General features: G+C 37.1%; 2 protein-coding genes across 2 annotated transcripts; both read right to left on the minus strand.

The window, feature by feature from the left end:
* Window positions 1,692–12,469, minus strand: LOC109228798. The gene is made up of 22 exons (XM_019394002.1): window positions 12,239–12,469; window positions 11,600–12,106; window positions 9,536–9,807; window positions 9,360–9,449; window positions 9,105–9,236; window positions 8,875–8,993; window positions 8,118–8,282; window positions 6,980–7,085; window positions 6,457–6,562; window positions 6,244–6,354; window positions 5,521–5,684; window positions 5,325–5,442; window positions 4,514–4,738; window positions 4,236–4,426; window positions 3,846–4,013; window positions 3,649–3,754; window positions 3,409–3,546; window positions 3,121–3,279; window positions 2,785–2,991; window positions 2,429–2,623; window positions 2,244–2,315; window positions 1,692–2,158 (listed from the first exon to the last, which is right to left on the minus strand). The coding sequence occupies exons 1-22, from the start codon at window positions 12,284–12,286 to the stop codon at window positions 2,000–2,002; spliced, it is 3,558 nt and encodes a 1,185-aa protein (XP_019249547.1). The 5' UTR covers window positions 12,287–12,469; the 3' UTR covers window positions 1,692–1,999.
* LOC109228799 (transmembrane 9 superfamily member 12) lies at window positions 14,716–18,203 on the minus strand. Its single transcript, XM_019394003.1, has 2 exons — window positions 18,030–18,203; window positions 14,716–17,188 (listed from the first exon to the last, which is right to left on the minus strand). The coding sequence occupies exon 2, from the start codon at window positions 17,101–17,103 to the stop codon at window positions 15,124–15,126; it is 1,980 nt and encodes a 659-aa protein (XP_019249548.1). The 5' UTR covers window positions 17,104–17,188; window positions 18,030–18,203; the 3' UTR covers window positions 14,716–15,123.

A 19,108-nucleotide genomic window follows, 5' to 3' on the forward strand; every position in this document is an offset into this window, starting at 1 on the left:
GATCTTGAACCTCTCTAAGGAGAGGCAGATCAAGCTACTATGATGAACAAAACCCCGTCTATATCATTCTCCAATGGATGATTCATACATCTCAAATTTGTCTTCTGATTCAGTGATTAGTTATGATTGGCTATGATTTATCCGTTCATTTCTTTCGATTGATTTGCTTAAAAAGTATCTGATAACTTTTGAGTCAAACACTATACAGTACACTAATTAATTGATTGATGTTAGAATCGGGGACTTGGATAGTGTGAAATTTAGTTAAACAATGTTATACTGATAATAACAATGACAATGCAAGTTGATAATAACGACAATCAAAGCAAATAAAGAAGGCACAAATTTAACTTGGTTCGATCAATGTGGCCTAAGTCCACAACCATAGAGAAGCAAATTCACAATATCAATAAGAGTACAAAAGAGAGTCAAATTCACTATATCAATAAGAGTGCAAAATTAGAATAAACACTCTAATTAATCTCAAATATATATCCCAAGAGAATAAGCTCACAAAATCACTCCAAAAAAAGGGGTTTACACTACACTCAACTCTCAAGATTACTCGCAATAGATAAAGGGTTTGAGAAAGACAAAGAACAGGAAACTTGAAGGTGTGTTTCCATGGTGAAAGGGGCATCCTATTTATAGGAATTTGTGGCTAAGACTTGGCCAATAATGAGATAACAAGTCTTAATTCACACGAAAGAGAATTGGCCAACAATGCCATAAAATGAAAGTCTAAAAAACAAGGCCGCCTTTTACGACCAACGAAAATGACCCCATGTAATTCAAGTACTATATATTTTGCATGTTATTCTACCGCTCTTGATTTGCTTAAATTTCTCAAGAGTCAAGAGAAGCAAAAGTAAATAATAAAATATGGTGGCTCAATACAACGTTGTTGATGGTGGTTACGGGCTGCTGGTGATGTTTGGCATGATTGTTGCGTCTCTAGTAGTAATGTCTATAGTCATCTTCAATTGTGGAGAGTCCGGCGAGCACAAGCAAAAGTCTCACACTGCTCATAACACTGCAAGTCATGGTGCTACAGCTGCTGCAGAATCGCTGCTGCGAACACCTCCATGTTAGCTGCTGGCGTTGTGACCGGAGGCGGAGGCGGAGGTGGATGTTAAACATCTCAAGGGAGGACGTATACCATTTACTTGTTTCACTTGATGTTGTGGTTGTGTCTTCCGTCATTAAATGGCTATGAGTCGCACATTAATTTCTGTGCGTATCGACTTGCTTTTCTCTCTCATCTTGCCCTTTTTTATTATTAAAAATCTTATTTTATCCTTTACCCTACTATTTTATATGATAATATTACCTCTTATTATACCTTACTTTTTCTTTATAATATTACAAGTTTATTCTTCATATTGTTGGTGCATAATATCATGAAACGACGATAAACAATACATTAATCTATCCAAACATTGCATACATCAAGACGATACAATACATACTATACTATACATTATGAAACGATACATAACAAGCATCCAAACAAGTTGTTACTGTCTAAACTCATGGCAGTCACCAGAAAGGTAATTATTTTCTGCATTGAATCGTAGTTATTCAAGCACTCTATTTATACTTGCTAAAAGAAATAGGTTTCTAAAACCAAATTGACTAAGATCCCATATTAGAAAATTACCCAAACTAAACAACATGAAGAATATACAACAGGCAATCAAAGATTCTTTCTCACTTGGTATATATGGAGTCACTGCATCAAAGAAGCGTCCACAATTGACTCAAATATTTGCTTCTTTCCAGCATTGCACACCAAAACTTCTGGATGAGTTTATGACTCGAAATAACTGGATTTTTTATGAGACAAGTATTTTGTTCGAGGATTGCCTACTTCTTATTGATTGACAACTTACAAAGAATTGGATGTTTTACATACAAAAGAATATATGAACAGGAAGAAATAGTAATACACAAATACAAGTATAGGAAGAGCATATGAATGACCAACTCAGTTGTATTCCTAGAAATACAAGTAGTTGGAGGAATCTGGACAGTTACTGGTGTCTCTACAAAGTATAGATCGAGCTTCAACAATTGAACGAGGGGGCTCAATATCCTTCTCTTGTAGAGCATTTCCTTGCAATCTTTGCATTTGGGAAGCAAATATGTCATCCAGAATCTGTAAATCATACCATGCAAATATTTCAAGAACCATTTGCATAAATATTACTACATTATATATACTGAAATTTAGCTCCACTTACCCCAAGAGCATGGTAAGAACCACTATACCATACGCGGTTCTCTTTTCTTCCTTCTAAGAATTTTAGTATGATCTAGTATAAGAAAAGAACAAAATGTCATTAACTCAAGGGTAAAAAGAAAAAAGGTAAGATTAGTTATTGTAGTTGAATAGCTCAAATTTGAGATGGTCACTAGATAAACCAACCTGTCCCATTTTGTCCCAAAATCCACGGCAGATTGCAACAAATATTACACTTGTAAAGACTTCTTTCAAGTTGCTTATGGAATCTGAGAGTTGTGAATTCAACAGTTGCATTCTTTCACGGATTTCAGCCTCCCCATCTGTTTCCTTCGTTTCCTCCAAAATCCTTTGCAAACGTGTGCAACGATTTGCTTGCATCTGAAGCAGCCAAATTAGAGAGAAAGTTTAACCACCTCATTCCATGCATTTATATTCCAAACAATAGTGTGATATGATAGACGGTAAAACACATGGAGTAAATACATCACAAGATTTACTCTCACTGATAAATAGCTAATTATGAGATAGTAGTTGCTTACATTACTAGCAAGCTTGATTATTATTGCTTGCATGTAGTTTTTGTATTTAGTCCTCAGTAATACCGTAACTCCATTCAGTTGCTCCCCGAAATTGGACTTCTTCTCTCCATTCGCTGGTAGATAGGATGCCCATGACTTCAATATGTCTTCTAGTTGACAGTGTAGAACGTCCAGAATTCTCTTGATTGTGTTCAAGAAAGTACCCAACTGTCAAAACAAGGCCCCGGCATATTTAGTTAGTTATGCTTCCTCTGCATTTGTGTGTATTAGCAGCCTATGCATCTCTTTGCTACAACACTAATTGTTATAACCTGTCCATCTATTACTAGCAGTTACCTGATTAGGAATGCTATAGAGAGTAGTTGATTGCCTTCTTGCTAATTTCTGAACTTGCATGCCGAGCTTCTTTGGAATGCTATCCTTCAGTGGGGTCAAGATATCATTGTACTGTTTCTCTATGGCTTTTATAATTGCTCTTTCTACATTAGCAACAGCCTGTGATATCAACAGAAAGCGTTAATCAGCAAATGGAAGGGGTTCTCAGTTATTTATACATTTGCACAGCCATGAAACAGCATCAAGCATCTGTCTATATGTTTCCATGGATACGAAAATAGAGCTTACATTCTCTAAAATGACAGTGTACTGAGGCCAACGGTTGATTACTACTTCATACTCAGTTAACATTTGTTTGGTTTTCTCAAACATTTCTTCAGCAAAAGGAGAAGTAGAATAGTTCGTAATAACACCAGACCATAACACCTGAAAGAGGTGATAGTTAGAATATGGAAAATCTTTAAGCCTCTCTTGCACAATAACAAAACAAAAGGAGTTATTTCAAGTGAAGATTAAGAGCTGAGTTACCTTTTCTGCCTTGCAAAGCTCAAGTAAGTGAAGTTGCATATCCTCTATCCATACCATTATATAACTATGAAAGAGACCTCTCGAGTCTACACCACCTTGCACTCGACTGAATCATGGAAGAAAAGGTTAAATGACTTGTCTAAGAAAGCATAACAATTTCTTTGCTTAGATACAAATTTAATTGCGTTCAATATAACCTGATGTTCCATGAGTCTAGATTCCTCTCAAAATCAGCTGCTGCAATCAAAAGTTCATTCACATGTAGAGAAGGACTTGATGGAGGCCATGCAGCGAGAAAGTTCTTGAGCCTCTTACACAGTTCAGTGCTGTAAACTGAAGCCGTGATGGTTGTAAGGTCAATTGAACTGAAAAACGAATGTTCCCACTGTAAGACAATCTGAAGTTTTTATTGGCAGTTTAAGTTGCACAACTGCAACAGCCAACATAATACGAGAACTTGGAGCAGTAATTATCGGCATTTTTAAGCCTAACTTGACATGAATTTCATTGAAACGCATGACAATATAATCATGGATATGCACCAACAGATTGATATCAAATGCATCTTACTTTTAGTTGCATCATACCTTGGAAGTATATGCTGATTGTGGATCTTAATATCTGCCTGGATTTCATTTGATATGCGGGAGCAAAGGTTCTTCATCTTCGAATAAGCAGTGGTTATTGTTACTGAATCCATGACAAAGCCATCTAAGTTTGTTGACAGGAACTCATCAGTTTCGACCATGTGTTTCCGGCACCTCTTTGCTGCTGCTATCTGTTAAATCATAGTTTCATTAGACTTATGATGAGACATCAAAAAAGTGTAAGCAAAACCAGAAAACCGAATGCTCTACTCATTTACCTGTATATAGTTTCTAAGTGTCATCTGAGCATCTTGAGCAAGTATGTCATGGAGAAGAGTGTAAACTTGAACGGCAGGAGCAAGTGCTGGTGCTGCAGTTTCTGCTACAGGAGCTGAAATGTCTGCTAAACCTGTGGGACAGTTTTCATCCAAGGACTTGTAGTTTTCAAACACCGTGGCCAAGAGACTTCCAACTTCTGTTTCGCAATCCAGAAGCAAACTTTTCTGAAACAAGAAAAATTGTAAGTTTGAGTTCTCAGCTCAGGTGAACTTTTTGCCGGCTTACTGAAACTAGCATGTCCAGTTACAATGATTTTAACAATTCAAAAAGATAAGCCAGTATTGAAATAGCAAAAGGTAAAGGATCAATTAGATAGACCACTTGTAAATGGTAACATATGCCTTCGCTTTAGTTTCTGAAAATACTTTTACCTCCTCTTTAAATATATCTTTTTCTCTCTGAATAAGAAACTAGGTCGCGTCATTGTTCTATGATACCATTTATCTATGACATCTCACTACTCGGGGAGGCGATTTCTTCAGGATCACACAAAGCTTCTACATAGAGGAGCCGAATATCAATGTTCAAAGAAAATGTAAAGCAGGTCAAATAAAATGGCAGAAGAGAGTAACATATTTGAAAAGACAAAGGATGCTGCAATTAATTTAAGAAGGTTTGAGAACTCTTGCATTTACGGGAAAACTAGATTAGCATTGCTGTAGAATTGGATTTTAAGAAATAATTCTGTAAAATGTCTAAATTTCCAGAATCACATCATCATCGAAGGTTTGAGAGTTCAGAGTCTGATACCTCTTGTCTTGTTAAACTTTTGTCGTTCCTTGCCTTCATCACTGGCACAAGCAACTCATGAATGAGCTCCAAACAGTCTTTCGTTGGAGTAGCAACATCCATGACATATGAAAGGTACCTATTTGAACTCTACTTATTCAGCTTTTCTTAAAAGAGACATTAAAGGATATAACATTTGCATATATCACAAGCATACCTTAATTTAGTATAGGTATCTGAGACCCCATAGTACTCAGAAAATTCTGTCAGTAACCAGTTCCAAGGTCCCTCAGACCTTAAACTTCGTGCACTGAATTGTTGAGCACGCATGGAAGCCTCCAGTAATAGATCATATGCAAGAGTCTCCGCAATAGGTCCACTCTGTCATAAATGGGAATCGAATGCATGTCACAAATTATTATTAACTCCTGCACAAATGAGCTAAGACACCATACACCAGCAGCAGTTTTGAGTATGTAGATCTTAATAATAACAGACAAATAATACTATTGGCTACAATAAAGAAAAATGTTTGAGACCTCAAGTCAAAAAGGGCCAAAGGATAAAGACCTCGAGTTAAATGGCTTAATGTTAAGTCTCCAGTCTGTAGATATATAAATATCTTTCATGTCAAACATTATGTGCTAGCTAGAAAATATGTATAAATATCAAAAACAGAGATAGGAGATGATGCTGATAGAATGTTACACTTAGCAAAATGAATTAACAACCACCACCTTAAGGGAAAGATAATGAATAATCTTAGAATCATACTTTTAGCAGATTCAAATTTAAATGTTACTCTTCTGACTTCAGTTGAAAAATGTATGATGTTACCTACTCATATTACTTCCTTCTCCTATTTAACGTAGATTACGACAAAAACATTCAGATTCCACGGGACAGAAGTTAAATATGGTGGAGTGTCCTTGTTAAAAACCTTGACTTGTGTTGTCTCATCAGTTGTCAATGTACAAATGATTGATAGCTGGACCTTCCCAACACATTCATTATCATCATGATAAATCGGCCACCAGCGAATCTTATCATTCTGGAATAGTTACGAAACTGATGTAAGAGGGCGGTATAATAAGAATTTGAAAGCTGAATAAAATAGTCATAACAATATGACCTATTGGAGGTTTTGACATACATTGCTGTCAGTCACGGCTGAGATCGGTATTGAAGTTCGACCCAAAGTACTTCTCTTCATATCCTGTACTTCAAGCAAAAGAGCATCTCCTTGGTTCTCTGGGAAACTGTATTCAGAAATATGTTATCTTGTCTGGAGAAATTAACATCTGCGCATAGCTTTTTCGATATCAAATAGAAAACTGAAGTACAGGACTATCTTACACATGAGAATGCAAACATCGGGGGCATAGTGTCACAAAAATCTAAATATAACAATCATATTTCTAAACTACTTATAAAGGTGACCATACAATTGGAATCTTGACATAACTGTTCTTTTCCTCATCTTGCAAATTCTAATCAGAGAAAAGAAGTGAACGTAACAAAAAGAAGTTCCCTAAGTCTCTCATAAAGCTTATTGTAAGATAACCGCACAACTGGAAGTCTTTTCATCCTAACAATATTCAGGACACAGTTCATTGGATTATTCAACTGGATTATAAGCATTATAGAACCAGTATGAAGTAAAAAAAACAACTTACAAGTCATGGTGATCACCACTTCCAGGCTGCAGCATAACAGCAGAATTTGGTTCAGATTTAGTATCTTCCATTGAACTCTTCAGGAGAACTAAACATCTCAGGTATTCTGCAGACAACATAGTGGAAAACAACTATGTTATTTATGTACGAGGATCCTAAAAACACTACATGGTTTTTGTTTGATTTTGATAGTTCCAGAAATCTACTTATTTTTAGAGCGTGCATGAATTCTTAACACGTAAATAAGAACCGATGTAGACCATCAATGTGTTATTAGTTAATGAATCAACTAGGCCTCAATACCAAACTAGGTTGGATCGGTTGGATGAATCGGGCCATCCCATTCCAATATATTTTGTCTTTTAGAACAAATTAGGAGTTCTTTAAAACTAGAGTGTTCCCAAGTCTCACACAAATCCGTAACCACATTAGAAAACCTCCTTAATAATACAATCTAATACAGATATAACAACTAGTTGGCATCGCCTATATGGTTCGTTGCTTCCATTTTATTAAGAATGTTGCCTTAATTGCGAGAGGTAGTAGTTCTTTTGATACACTTCTCTTCATATGATTTTAGGTCTACATTGGCCCCTTTTAGCACCCTTCAATCATCATATTATCTTCACCTAGAGAAGACCATCACCATCAATGCTTTATCAGGAAATAAGAAAAGAAAAAAACGTCAATCAGGCTGCTATTTTATCATCTAGAATAATCATTCTAAGAGAATCAAGCAAGCCGTTCGTGTCGAATCATGTAAACCTTTTAGAAGACTATGTTTTTTGAACTCCACAGGCATTTTTGGTACTCCCTCTGTTTCAAGTTAGATGACACACTTTCCTTATTAGTCCGTTCCAAAAAGAATGACACATTTCTACAATTGGAAATAATTCAATTTTAAACTCTTTATTTTACCTATTTTACCCTTAAAGAGAAGCTTTTATAACCACACAAATGTCATGGCCCCACAAAGCTTTTACACCCTTAAGCTTTTATGACCACAAGTTTCAAAAGTCTTCTATTTTTTCTTAAACACCGTGCCGAGTCAAACTACCTCATCTAAATTGAAACGGAGGGAGTACTTATTTCCGTGATCCAATTGAAGAGAAAAGATCATTCAATAAGAAGTACTAACCTTCGGATGTCAGCAGAGATGAATGAATTTTAAGAGAATTGATTCCATTTTTCACCAGTGAAGAAACATGTCGGACATATTCCGCACCTGCCTGCATGCTAATTGCACCTCGCATTGAGTTTGCGCTCTTAAGCTTCCTCTTTGGTATGATTCTTAACTTTCTTACTGCAATTGGTTTTGAGATGGTGTCAAGCATTATATACTATGCAAGTAAAAGATACACATTACATTACAGAATAAGATATCTACTTGCAATATAGTGTCACAAGTTTTATTTCATTTTCTTCATCTGGAACATCTAAAAGGCTACGTTCTAACACATCTTAGGCGAAAGATAAGTCAACCTGTCAAATTTTAACTGGAAAATAATGTGCCTAGAAAGGAGCAAGATGTCACAGAGATTAGTAGATGAAACCATAACTTATTAAACAAATATGATTCACAGGTATTATTTAATGAACTACCCATTCTAACACATCTTAGTCGAAAGATAAGTCAACTATTAAACTTTAACCAGAAAGTAATGTGTCAAGAAGGGAACAAGATTTCATAGAAATTGCAGGATTAAACCATAACTTATTATTCAAATCTGTCTTCATAAAAGAAAATATAACTAGCTCTGAACTATAAATTACCTACCTTACCTCCGAGGCTCGGACACACACACACACACACACACACACACAAATAAAAACCAAAGAGCTGCACTACCTATTACCTCAACAGTTAAGCATAAACAAGCGTTCTTGAGCTATACCTTCCACACGAACCTTCCCCACTAATTTTCTCACTTTCAAGGGCAATGTTTGTCCATTTGTCTTATTGATCCTTTCTGTTGTCTGCATGCCTCGAGGTTGGAGCAACAGTTTCTGCAAGCTGTGAAGTTGAATAAGATAGTTAGGGAATGGTATTAGTCATGGAAAAAGTGTTCTAGCCATTAAAGCTGCTTTTAAGCGATTCAATAGGAGAAAATATAAGCTAGCATACCAGAAAGCACCTCGAAGCAGCTGGCATTCATCGCGTAAAAATTCCGGTGCTTCAACACATCCTCTTGCCCAAGCATTTAGGCATAGACGAATGCAGGCATCATAAGCCAAGAGAACTTGCCATCCATTTTGACTGATGTTGTCAATGAAATGCTCAGTAATTGCAATCTAATAAATAAGACTTAGAAGAAGTACACATCTTTTTTGAACCCTAAGCTTTTGAGGCAGCAAGATAATTGAAGTAAAAAAGTAAAACCTGGTATCATAACGGCTTGGAAATCCCACAGAATTTCCTTGCTGGAACGAGGGCACAGTGTTTGTTTCCACAAAAGTTGATTTATCTTCCCTGTACCAAAATGAAACTGTCATTGAAATGAAAGACATCTGCAAAAATGTTTCATATGCTGAATATGTCATTTCACTTTTTCATACCCTCGGCTTTCAGTCTCTGAAAGAACTTGTTCATTTCTATGACAAGCCTCTTCTGGAATATTTTTCTTATTGCTGTCCTGAGTTGGATACCAGGCCTCTTCTGGGGTTTCTTGAATATGTTTCTTATTATTGTGCTCAGTTCCAGACAACCCTCCAGAAGTGCTCAATCCACTTCCACATTCTTGTTCAGAGTTATCTTCATCTGCTCCAATATCCAAAATGGGTGGTGCACTTGGGGTTCCTAAGTCATTTAGCCTACCAACAGGTGTTGCCTGCATTACATACAGTTAACCTCTTATCAAGAAAAACTCAACTTTGATCATATAACCAATCAATCAATGAAGGGAAAAGGCTAAAAGTTACCCCCTTCTATGATACCTAAATATCTTAAGTTTACCCTCCGACATACTATATCCGTTAGAAAGTTGTCTCATATTTGCCTTTGACCTTAACATACCTCCAAACTAAAGTATAACAGAAGGTAATTTTAAACCACAATAAATAATAAGTGGGTAACTTAAACCTTTTACCCAAAGTTTTTTAAGATGTGGAATCTTAAAAAACCACCTAATACAACAACCACCTACCCACGGTCCACGCTAGAGCCAACAACAACAACAACAACCACCTAGTACAATCCCACAAGTGGGGTCTGAGGAGGGTAGTGTGCATTGGCGAAGCTAGGAATTTTTCCAAGGGTATTCAAATTAAGTGAAAAAAAATTCCCTACAAATGGTGTTCAATATGTGTTATATACCTCTAAAACGTAATATTTTACCTGTTTACACAATGCAATTTTTCGACGAAGGGTGGTCAACTGACCACCCTTGTGAATATGTGGCTTCGCCACTGGTAGTTTGTAGACCTTACCCTTATCCTGAGGGTAGAGAACCTGTTTCTGAAAGACCCTCGGCTCAAGAAGATGAAAAGAAATAGTACTCCCTCCGTTTTAATTTATGTGAACCTATAACCTTTTTAGTTCGTGCCAAAAAGAATGACCCTTTTTCCTATTTGGAAACAATTTACCTTTACGCAGTGCTTTATAGCCACACAAAATATATGTGCCTCATTTTACACCACAAGTTTAAAAGTATTATCTCTTTTCTTAAACACCGTGCCCAGTCAAATGGGTTCACATAAATTGAAACGGAAGGAGTAGAACAATAACAACAACAAAGGTCAGAAAGATAGTACCAGCAACCTAAGGACTAGAAAATAGATGGAAAAAGCAATAGCAATATCAAGTAACAATGGCAAGATACTAGGAAACCGGAGCAGTACATAGTAGAGCCACTTAAAAGAAAGGGCAAATACCAAACTCTTTGCTAATCGCAAAGGTACAATAGATGGCCTCAAAGTATAAGGAATAGTAAAAGTAAAATATTTCAGATAGTAGATAATTGAACCTTTTCCCATAAATTAATAATACTCCTTTCTATGCTACCTAAATATCTTAATTTTACCCTCCATCATTAAATATCCATTAACAAGTTGTCTCATATTTGCCTTTGACCCTAACATTCCTCCGAACTAAAGCATAACAGAAGGTAATTTTAAACCACAACAAAAAAAAAAAGTGGGTATTTGAACCTTTACCCAAAGCTTTTTAAGACGAATAATCTACCCACACTCCATGCTAGAGGCAACAACAACAACTCAGTATAATCTAATAAGTGGAGGTCTGGGGAAGGTAGTATGTACGTAGACATTACCCCTACCTTGGGGTAGAGAGACCCTTGGCTCAAGAAGATGAAAAAAATAATAGAACAATAACAACAAAGGTTAGAAAGATAATACCAGCAACCTAAGGACCAGAAAAATAGATGGAAAAAGCAATAGCAATATCCAGTAACAATGACAAGATACTAGAAAACTGGAGCAGTCCATGCTAGAGCCACTTAAATGAAAGGGCAAATACCAAACTCTTTGCTAATCGCAAAGGTACAATAGATGGCCTCAAAGTATAAGGAAAAGTAAAATTAATATATATATCAGATAGTAGTAGATAATATAGCAAACTAGTCGAGGTTGACAATGTGAATGAACAGTAATGTTGCAACTTACATATGCACTATGTGGTTGAACTTTATCACGCAGATAGCTAGGAACACTACTCAAAAGTGTAGCTTTCTGTGCACTTCCCATAAACTCCAGCTCACTAAATCTCCTAATACCATTTTCTGGTACTTCAACTCTAAGATTCTCTTGTAAAATTCCTCTATTCAGCGTGGAGCCATGTCGATTGTTTAATCCAACTCCTTTAACTTCACATCCGTTTGTACTCAATGTTTCTTGTTCAGAGTAATGGCCATCGAGTTCATCTGAAGCTGAAGCCACACTCTCACTCTCATCATCATCAAAGTCGTAATCACAATCATCTTCATTGCTGTCTATACTGAGGGTTTTCACTGTGTTAAGGGGTTTTAGAAGACCCGAATGAAATTTCAAGGGTGGTAATATATGTGAATTTGGGGTGTAAGTGGCTAACGGAGATCTGGGAATTGAGTATCTATCATCAAATTTTTCAGATAATGGCGATCTTGTATTACATGATTGTTTTACTTCAGTCCCCTGCACCCAAAAAAATTACCATATCAAGAATCAATTAGGAAACAAAATTAACAAGAACCCAGGTGTAAAAAAAGAGTGGATATATACAAAGTCGCAAACTTTTTTTTCAATTGTACCAGAAATTTGACTTACCTGTTTGATCCAGTTAATTGCAGACTCGTCCAAACCTTCTGTGAACATTTCTGTTTGTTGACTTCTACAAGAAGCAAATGATTTTGAGAGAACTTAAAGGATTATGAAGGAATAAGAAGAAGGGGGAATTTGAGGAGGAAAAAAGGAAAGAAAGCTGAGAGGTATAATGGGGGGGAAAGAGAGAGACAAGAAGAGCGGTCTTGTGCTGAGTTGGGAGTCCACCTCCTTCTAACGGCTAGTTTGAAAAAGGCTGAGATGAATTTAATATATGCCGCCTCCCCAATAATTCTTTTCTATTTGCCGTTCGAGGCTAAAGTCTCTCTCTAGAAATATTATTTTGAAGAATTAATCTAAATAACTACCCACCCAACTATTAAAATTAAAAGTAACAGACTCATGTATAATATATTATGTAATAAATAGTAATTTTGATAGCTATTTGTGTAAAGATCTCTTATTATTTTTGGTTATTGCATTGGGATCCGATTAATTCGAATTTAAAATTTCACTTTATTAGTAAAGTGCTGCCAATTCAAAGGCAACTTTATATCCGAGGCTCGAAACCGAGACTTTTGATTAAGATGGAAAGGTATTTATCACTTCATCACAATCTTTGATGGTTCTCTCCGAAAAATTAATTATGGTTGAGTTAAATTAAAATATAGAAATATTCATATTTTTGGTGGCTGAAAGAGTATTTTTAAAGCCAAGTACTATACATAGAAACTTCATTTGCTCTTACAAAATTTACTTTAGATCTTGTACACACTTTAATGACCTTCTCTGAGCAACGACCACAAATTTAGACGTAGATCTCCGCAACTTCAAACGCTTAAATTGGATGCTTTTGTTAGAACGTAGAAATAAAGTTTGTCAAGGCAAGATAGTAATAACCAAAAAAAAAACACTTGATCAAAGTGTGGAGCAAGTGATAAACTCATGATTTGGATTTGCAAAAATGTACAAATAGATTCGATGTTCCATCTGTTAAACTGCTTCATGCCCTGAACTAGGTTGCTGATCTTCATGGTTCAGACCGACAGTGGCAAGTGTTGTTACGACGAAAATATTGAAAACAGGCACTGAGGGAGACATTCCTTGTAGCCAATCCAGGAAAGTATTGGAAGTCTTGGCAAGCCAAGTATAATTCATGGATATCAATATGATCATGGGATATGCATACCAAAATATATATTTTGGTACTACCAGACAGACCAGCAGTGATAGAGTAAGACTTGTGGAGAAATCTCCAACTCTTATACATATTTGCCACTGCTCGCTTCTGGGACGAATTTTTATGGAGGTGAAGGAGAAAATGGCGAACGTGAAGAGAAGAATGAGAGCTTCCATTAAAGTAAACTGGTGAGAAACTGCTACAACGTTGAACGGATCCCATTGCCAGGGAGGTCCGATTCCAGATTTGAGAATGTTTACTAACACTAAGATAGTGTGCCTAAGATCAAAATGATCAATGGTTACCATTTGTTTCCTTCATAATCTCCGTAGATATTGTAGAAGATGTTTTAACCTTTCCGAGTTTATATAGATCATAACAGGTGTAATACTACCAATTTTCCTACTAGCAGGTTAAGGTGGTGGCAGGAATAACAGGGCATATGGGTCAAAACTTACAAATCCTATGATACTTAAGGACATATATGTTGACTTCGTGGCTACTGACTACATAAGTCGCAGAAGCAAAATGTTAATTAAGAGCGGCTGGTCGACAGAAACTGCAACATTTAAGGGTTTAATACCTCCTCTCAGGTTGACTCACACATCAAAAGCTCCTAGCTTTTTGATACTCTCTTTTCAGTGACTTTCATAGGTAGACTTTCGCTATGTGGTTCTGACTTACCCAACTATTAGTCTTCGCCTTCTCTAATATTTGCCTTTCCGAGTGCTGTAGCTGGCAAGAAAAAGATCAATTTTAAAAAGAAAAAAGAAGTTGCAACGGAGAGTCCGGAGTAATAAATATCTATCAGAGACCGGGGTTCTGGTTCCAGCAGAGGCAGAAAATCCTATGTGATTCCTATTCATCTAAACCTTGGCAAAAAGAGTTATCTGGATACCTATGGCGGGAATTTAGCAAGTACCTAGTAATAATAATTAGAAAAGCTGCGCACAAGCTAACCCAACAACATCATTTGGAAGGGAAAGAAACGTAAAAGTACTTCACACTAGTTATGAAGTAGTTGCAAAAACGAACTAATAAAATTGCAACCATGGGAAGCAGTATAAATGCAGACTGAATAAGAGTATCATAAGAAACACACATCATTCTGCATCCTGAAGACCTCTTATCTGAGACACGGTAGCTGGTTATAAATCAAACAAATATACACCATTCAGTACCAAGCGTCCAGCAAAGTGTATCAGTGGACGGGTACTTCCCCACTGGTTCTCTATATTTCCAATAATTACAACTCAAGCAATGTCAGAACACGAGCTAGAAATCACTTTGAATACCAATGGAGTTAAGAAAGAGTGCATTTGAGAAAATAAACTATCCAGCCGCATGACAAAAGCATGGGACTTTAATACGAACCCAAATACAACCACAGTATTCGTTCCAAAAGTGAAATGGAACAAAACCACCTTAAACGTATCCTCCGTTTCAATTACAAAGTAAGGTAATCAGCTAAAATCAGTTCTCTGGTAATTTGTCCATTGAAAGTAGAGGTTATCAAGATACAAGAAATATGGGAAAATGTGATTAAACACAATGAAGGATGAAAAAGCTAAATCACAACTTTGAACTAACAAAATATCTAGCCTCAAAATATGACAGTAAAATAGGAAGTACAAAGGTCCTTGGCTGCAATTTAGATGCTCTTTATCGCAGGACTAGCCATCCAACAACAGTAATTACCCTGTGCACCTGATCAGTCAATCTTCACTGATGAGAACAGATAATGCACAAAGTAAAATGATGTGAGGAAGCCAATAGTGCCAGTTGACAGCATAATTGCAACTGCCATTATCAAAGAGTAACCAAGGTAAAGTATAGCTGATACTGGGCCGCTCAAGCTCTGGAGGTCAAAAACCAAGTAATTGATGGAGTAAAGGAACACATAGAGAGCAACAGAGCCTGATGCATAGAATGCTTTCCACCACCACATCCAGTCCTCCACACAAAGATGCATATAAGTGAGCACAACCGAAACTTCAGCACAAACAGTAACCAACAGGAGGAGGACAATAAGCAGAAAGCCAAAAACATAGTAGAACCGTCCAAGCCAAATACTAGAGAGGATGAAGAAGAGTTCAATAAAGAGGGTTCCAAACGGCAGAGTTCCAGCACCAAGAACAAGAAGCCAAGAGGGATACTTGCGTGCAGGGATCTCCCTAGGAATCTGGTTCGTCCGCACAGGATATGAAATAGGCTCGGCTCGTGTTCCAAGGTATCCGCCCAAGAGGGTGAGGGGCACTGAAATACAGAACCAGAGTGCTAAGAGAGTGAAAAATAATGAGATGGGGAGTGCCCCAGTACTTCTGCTTCCCCAAAGAATGAAATTCAGCACAGTGAGGATGACGAAGACAATCCCAGGAAAGAAGCATGCTGTTGACCAAGAAACCGATCTCCAACCTTCGAAAGTACCCTTTATTGTTCTCCAAGCACGCACACTAACGTAACCAGCAGCAATCCCCAGGAAGAGATAAAGCAATATCATACCTGTCAGCAGCATGCCTCGTGAAGCTGGTGACATGAAACCAAATGCAGCAAAAACAATAGTGACAACTGCCATTCCAGTAATCTGAACCCCATCTCCAATCATAACACACAGTAAAGTCGAGTGATTTGGCTCTCTAAAAACATCACCAACCACAAGCTTCCAACCAGAAAGCTCCTCGTTCATCTGTGCCTGAGCCTCTTTGTCCAATTCCTCATACTTGGTCAAATCCCTTCTAACTGTTCTCAAAAAGATAACAAAAACGATACCAGCCAAGAAAAATATTACCATCAAGGAGTTGAGAATTGAGAACCAATGGACCCGAGCACCTTCCATCTTCAGATAAGCATCCCATCGAGATGGCCATCTAATATCGCTTTTCACAAATTCAACCTCATATGTGAAAGACACTCTTTCTTGCTCTCTTATTATTTGAGACTTCTCAAGCTCCAGAGGACAACTTATGGACGAAGAATTGTCGTACATATGGAGTTTTGTCATCTTTTCTGGCTCATACTTGACACTGCATGGAACCACCTCAAACCCAACAATCTCAAAACCAGATGCTTTACTCTTGTCAGTCTCTGAAATGACACCCATACCTTCTTCACCAGTACCAATTATCTGAATTCCAGCACCCTCATACTCGTGAATCAAAACCCTGAACTTAAGGTGGTTGATTATGTAATCTTCATTACTGTTTTGTGGTGAGTAGCCTACTGGAAACCCTGTCCACTGAATTTTGAGCCCATTTTGGTTGGCATATCTCAAAGCAGGCAAATTATCCAGAATCATGTTAACCTGGTACAGATCACGGGTCCTCTGCTTCAACAGCTTTACCTCATGCTCATTTAAGGGTGGGGTAGTACACAGGTAAATAGATTCATTGACATTCATCTTAAATCTATAGGGAGAGTTGTCAATCTGATCTCCCATGAGCAACTCTCCCAGATTCTCAGCACTTTTCTTGACTCCACCTGGGGGCTTGCAGTAAGGAAGACTATAGTAGCTGAATGGAAGTTCAGTTTCAATCGAAGTCAAGGAATTCACTTTGACAATGATTTCTTCACCTGTTGAATATGTATGCATGTAGCTTCCAGGAAGATAAAACCCATTACAGGCATGAGAAACAAGAATGACATAAAGGAAAATAGCCCAATATCTCCTCGTTGAAATCAACGGGGAAGCCATTCTTCAACAAAAACACCGATCTCTTGGAAACTAGTTCAATCTAACCACAACAAATACAAGATCTCTGTAGATTACTCCAGGAACTCTGCAATAAGGATCAGTGTTAGTGATCTTCCTTATGATTGATCATGAAACAACTACATATCCACATTGATTGCAGCTTAACAGAAACTCACACGTATTATCATACATATTGAATTTGGCAGTAAGTTAAACACTCATTATGCAACTAATCACACATAAGATCTACATGCTAGAGAAGCAGAAGAAAATAAAATCCAGAAGTAACTCAAATCAAGCTAACCCAAATCCAACTAATACTAGTAGTAGGACACTCACCAAATGGTCATACTAGGTAGATCCACCTCTACATATTGGATAAACTTTTCTGACTAATAGAGCAAGAAACAACTTCATATCACATATATGGTATTACTGAACAGCTTAACAGCAACTCAAACATACTACTATACATATTGAATTTCATGATTTAAAACGAATAAACAAACAACCATTCATTCAAATCTAACTACAGAAATGAAATAACTCAACTGACAAGAACGCAAATCTAATGCTAGCATGAGCAGATCCACCTTAGTGCAGCAGATGCACGCACGCACACGCGCACACACAGAGAGCTGTCTTCACTCGAATTATATATACCTAAATTTAATTAAGAAATATGTATATATTTATGCTATATCCTAACTCATTTTAACAACAACAACAAAAAAAAAAAGAAGGAATAGTGAGTGCAGTAGCCTCCGCAGCTACTAACTTAAAATCCTAGATCCGTTTCTCTGCATACTAAATAAAGTTTTCCTACTATTAATAGAAAAAAGCGAACAAGGCGTAACGGAAGAGCATTAATTGAACTAGATCTATAAATAGAACAAGAAAGCAATAGTAATCAATTAAATTGTTACCAGCGGAGTGAGTGAGCGATCTGGAAAGTGAGAAATGACGGTGAAATCGAAGGGGGATTTGCAATTTGGCAGATGGGTTGAAGAAAAGGGGGAAAAGCAAAAGAGTCGTGAAGTGTAATCCAGAGGGCACTGGAGTTTACAATAAAAACCGTTTGCGCGTGTTATATATATGTGGACCTATTATCGCGTGAGTTTCAGTCAGGTTTTTAGATCTTGTTGTACTATAAGCCTTGATAATTCAGTAGATCTACCACTCCTGTACATTGGGGACAAAAGGGGAAATTTTTTTTTTAACTCCCTACCGTGATTTGGGAACTGCAATGGGTTATAGCAAAGGTTAACACCTTATTTATTTTAAATAAATATCAATTTAAAAAATTAATATTTATAGCAAAATATCTAATTTTGGTTACCTCCTACCCCTAAGCCACTAAATACGCTATTCAGTTATAGTATTTTCTTTCTCTCTCTACTTTGATACATGTCACTCTATTCCCCCATTCCCTAAACACACGATGCTCAATCTCAAAATTCCTCTCACCCATATCACCTACCATAAGTCAAAAACCCCACACTCTCTCCTCCCTGTGCACTTTCAGACGACCATTCAGATCTTCAACATAAGGGAAGGGAGGTCCAAAACACAGAAACAGAGAGAAAAGAGAGAGGACGAAGATCTGCTTCCCTGTGGGAATTCCAGTTTTACGAAATGTTGCAGCAGTTTCGTCTACTTTTAGAAAATCTTGGCCTCGATTTGCTTCAATCAGTGCCCTCTTCTCTTCTAATATCAAAAACTTCGAAGATATCAAAATTTTCGACAAGGAATTCGTGAACACTAGCTTCAAAAACATATTTGAAGTTCTATTTGCTGCTAATTACCTTAACATTAAGGAACTGCGTTTTATCGTTGCCAAGCTTCCGGTAGCGAGAGCACGACCACTTATAACCGACTTACTTGATAATGCCTCCTGTTTGGTCTTCCTCTTTCCTTTGGCCCATCTTTCAAAGCTAGTAAAACGTTCGAGCCTTTGGGGTCTCTCTTGAACGGCGTTCACTTGGAAAACCTTTCTATAGTGCCC

The sequence above is a fragment of the Nicotiana attenuata genome, chromosome 7 (genome assembly GCF_001879085.1).
Source record: "Nicotiana attenuata strain UT chromosome 7, NIATTr2, whole genome shotgun sequence".
NCBI lineage: Eukaryota > Viridiplantae > Streptophyta > Magnoliopsida > Solanales > Solanaceae > Nicotiana > Nicotiana attenuata.

Bases quoted from the DNA above. Each gene is read 5' to 3' on its own strand.
- LOC109228798 (XM_019394002.1), bottom strand. From the start codon at position 12,286: ATGTTCACAGAAGGTTTGGACGAGTCTGCAATTAACTGGATCAAACAG. The intron at 4,427-4,513 runs GTAAATGAGTAG...ATGATTTAACAG, and splicing joins CACTTAGAAACTATATACAG to ATAGCAGCAGCAAAGAGGTG. The intron at 4,014-4,235 runs GTATGATGCAAC...TTCGTTTTTCAG, and splicing joins AATCAGCATATACTTCCAAG to TTCAATTGACCTTACAACCA.
- LOC109228799 (XM_019394003.1), bottom strand. From the start codon at position 17,103: ATGGCTTCCCCGTTGATTTCAACGAGGAGATATTGGGCTATTTTCCTT.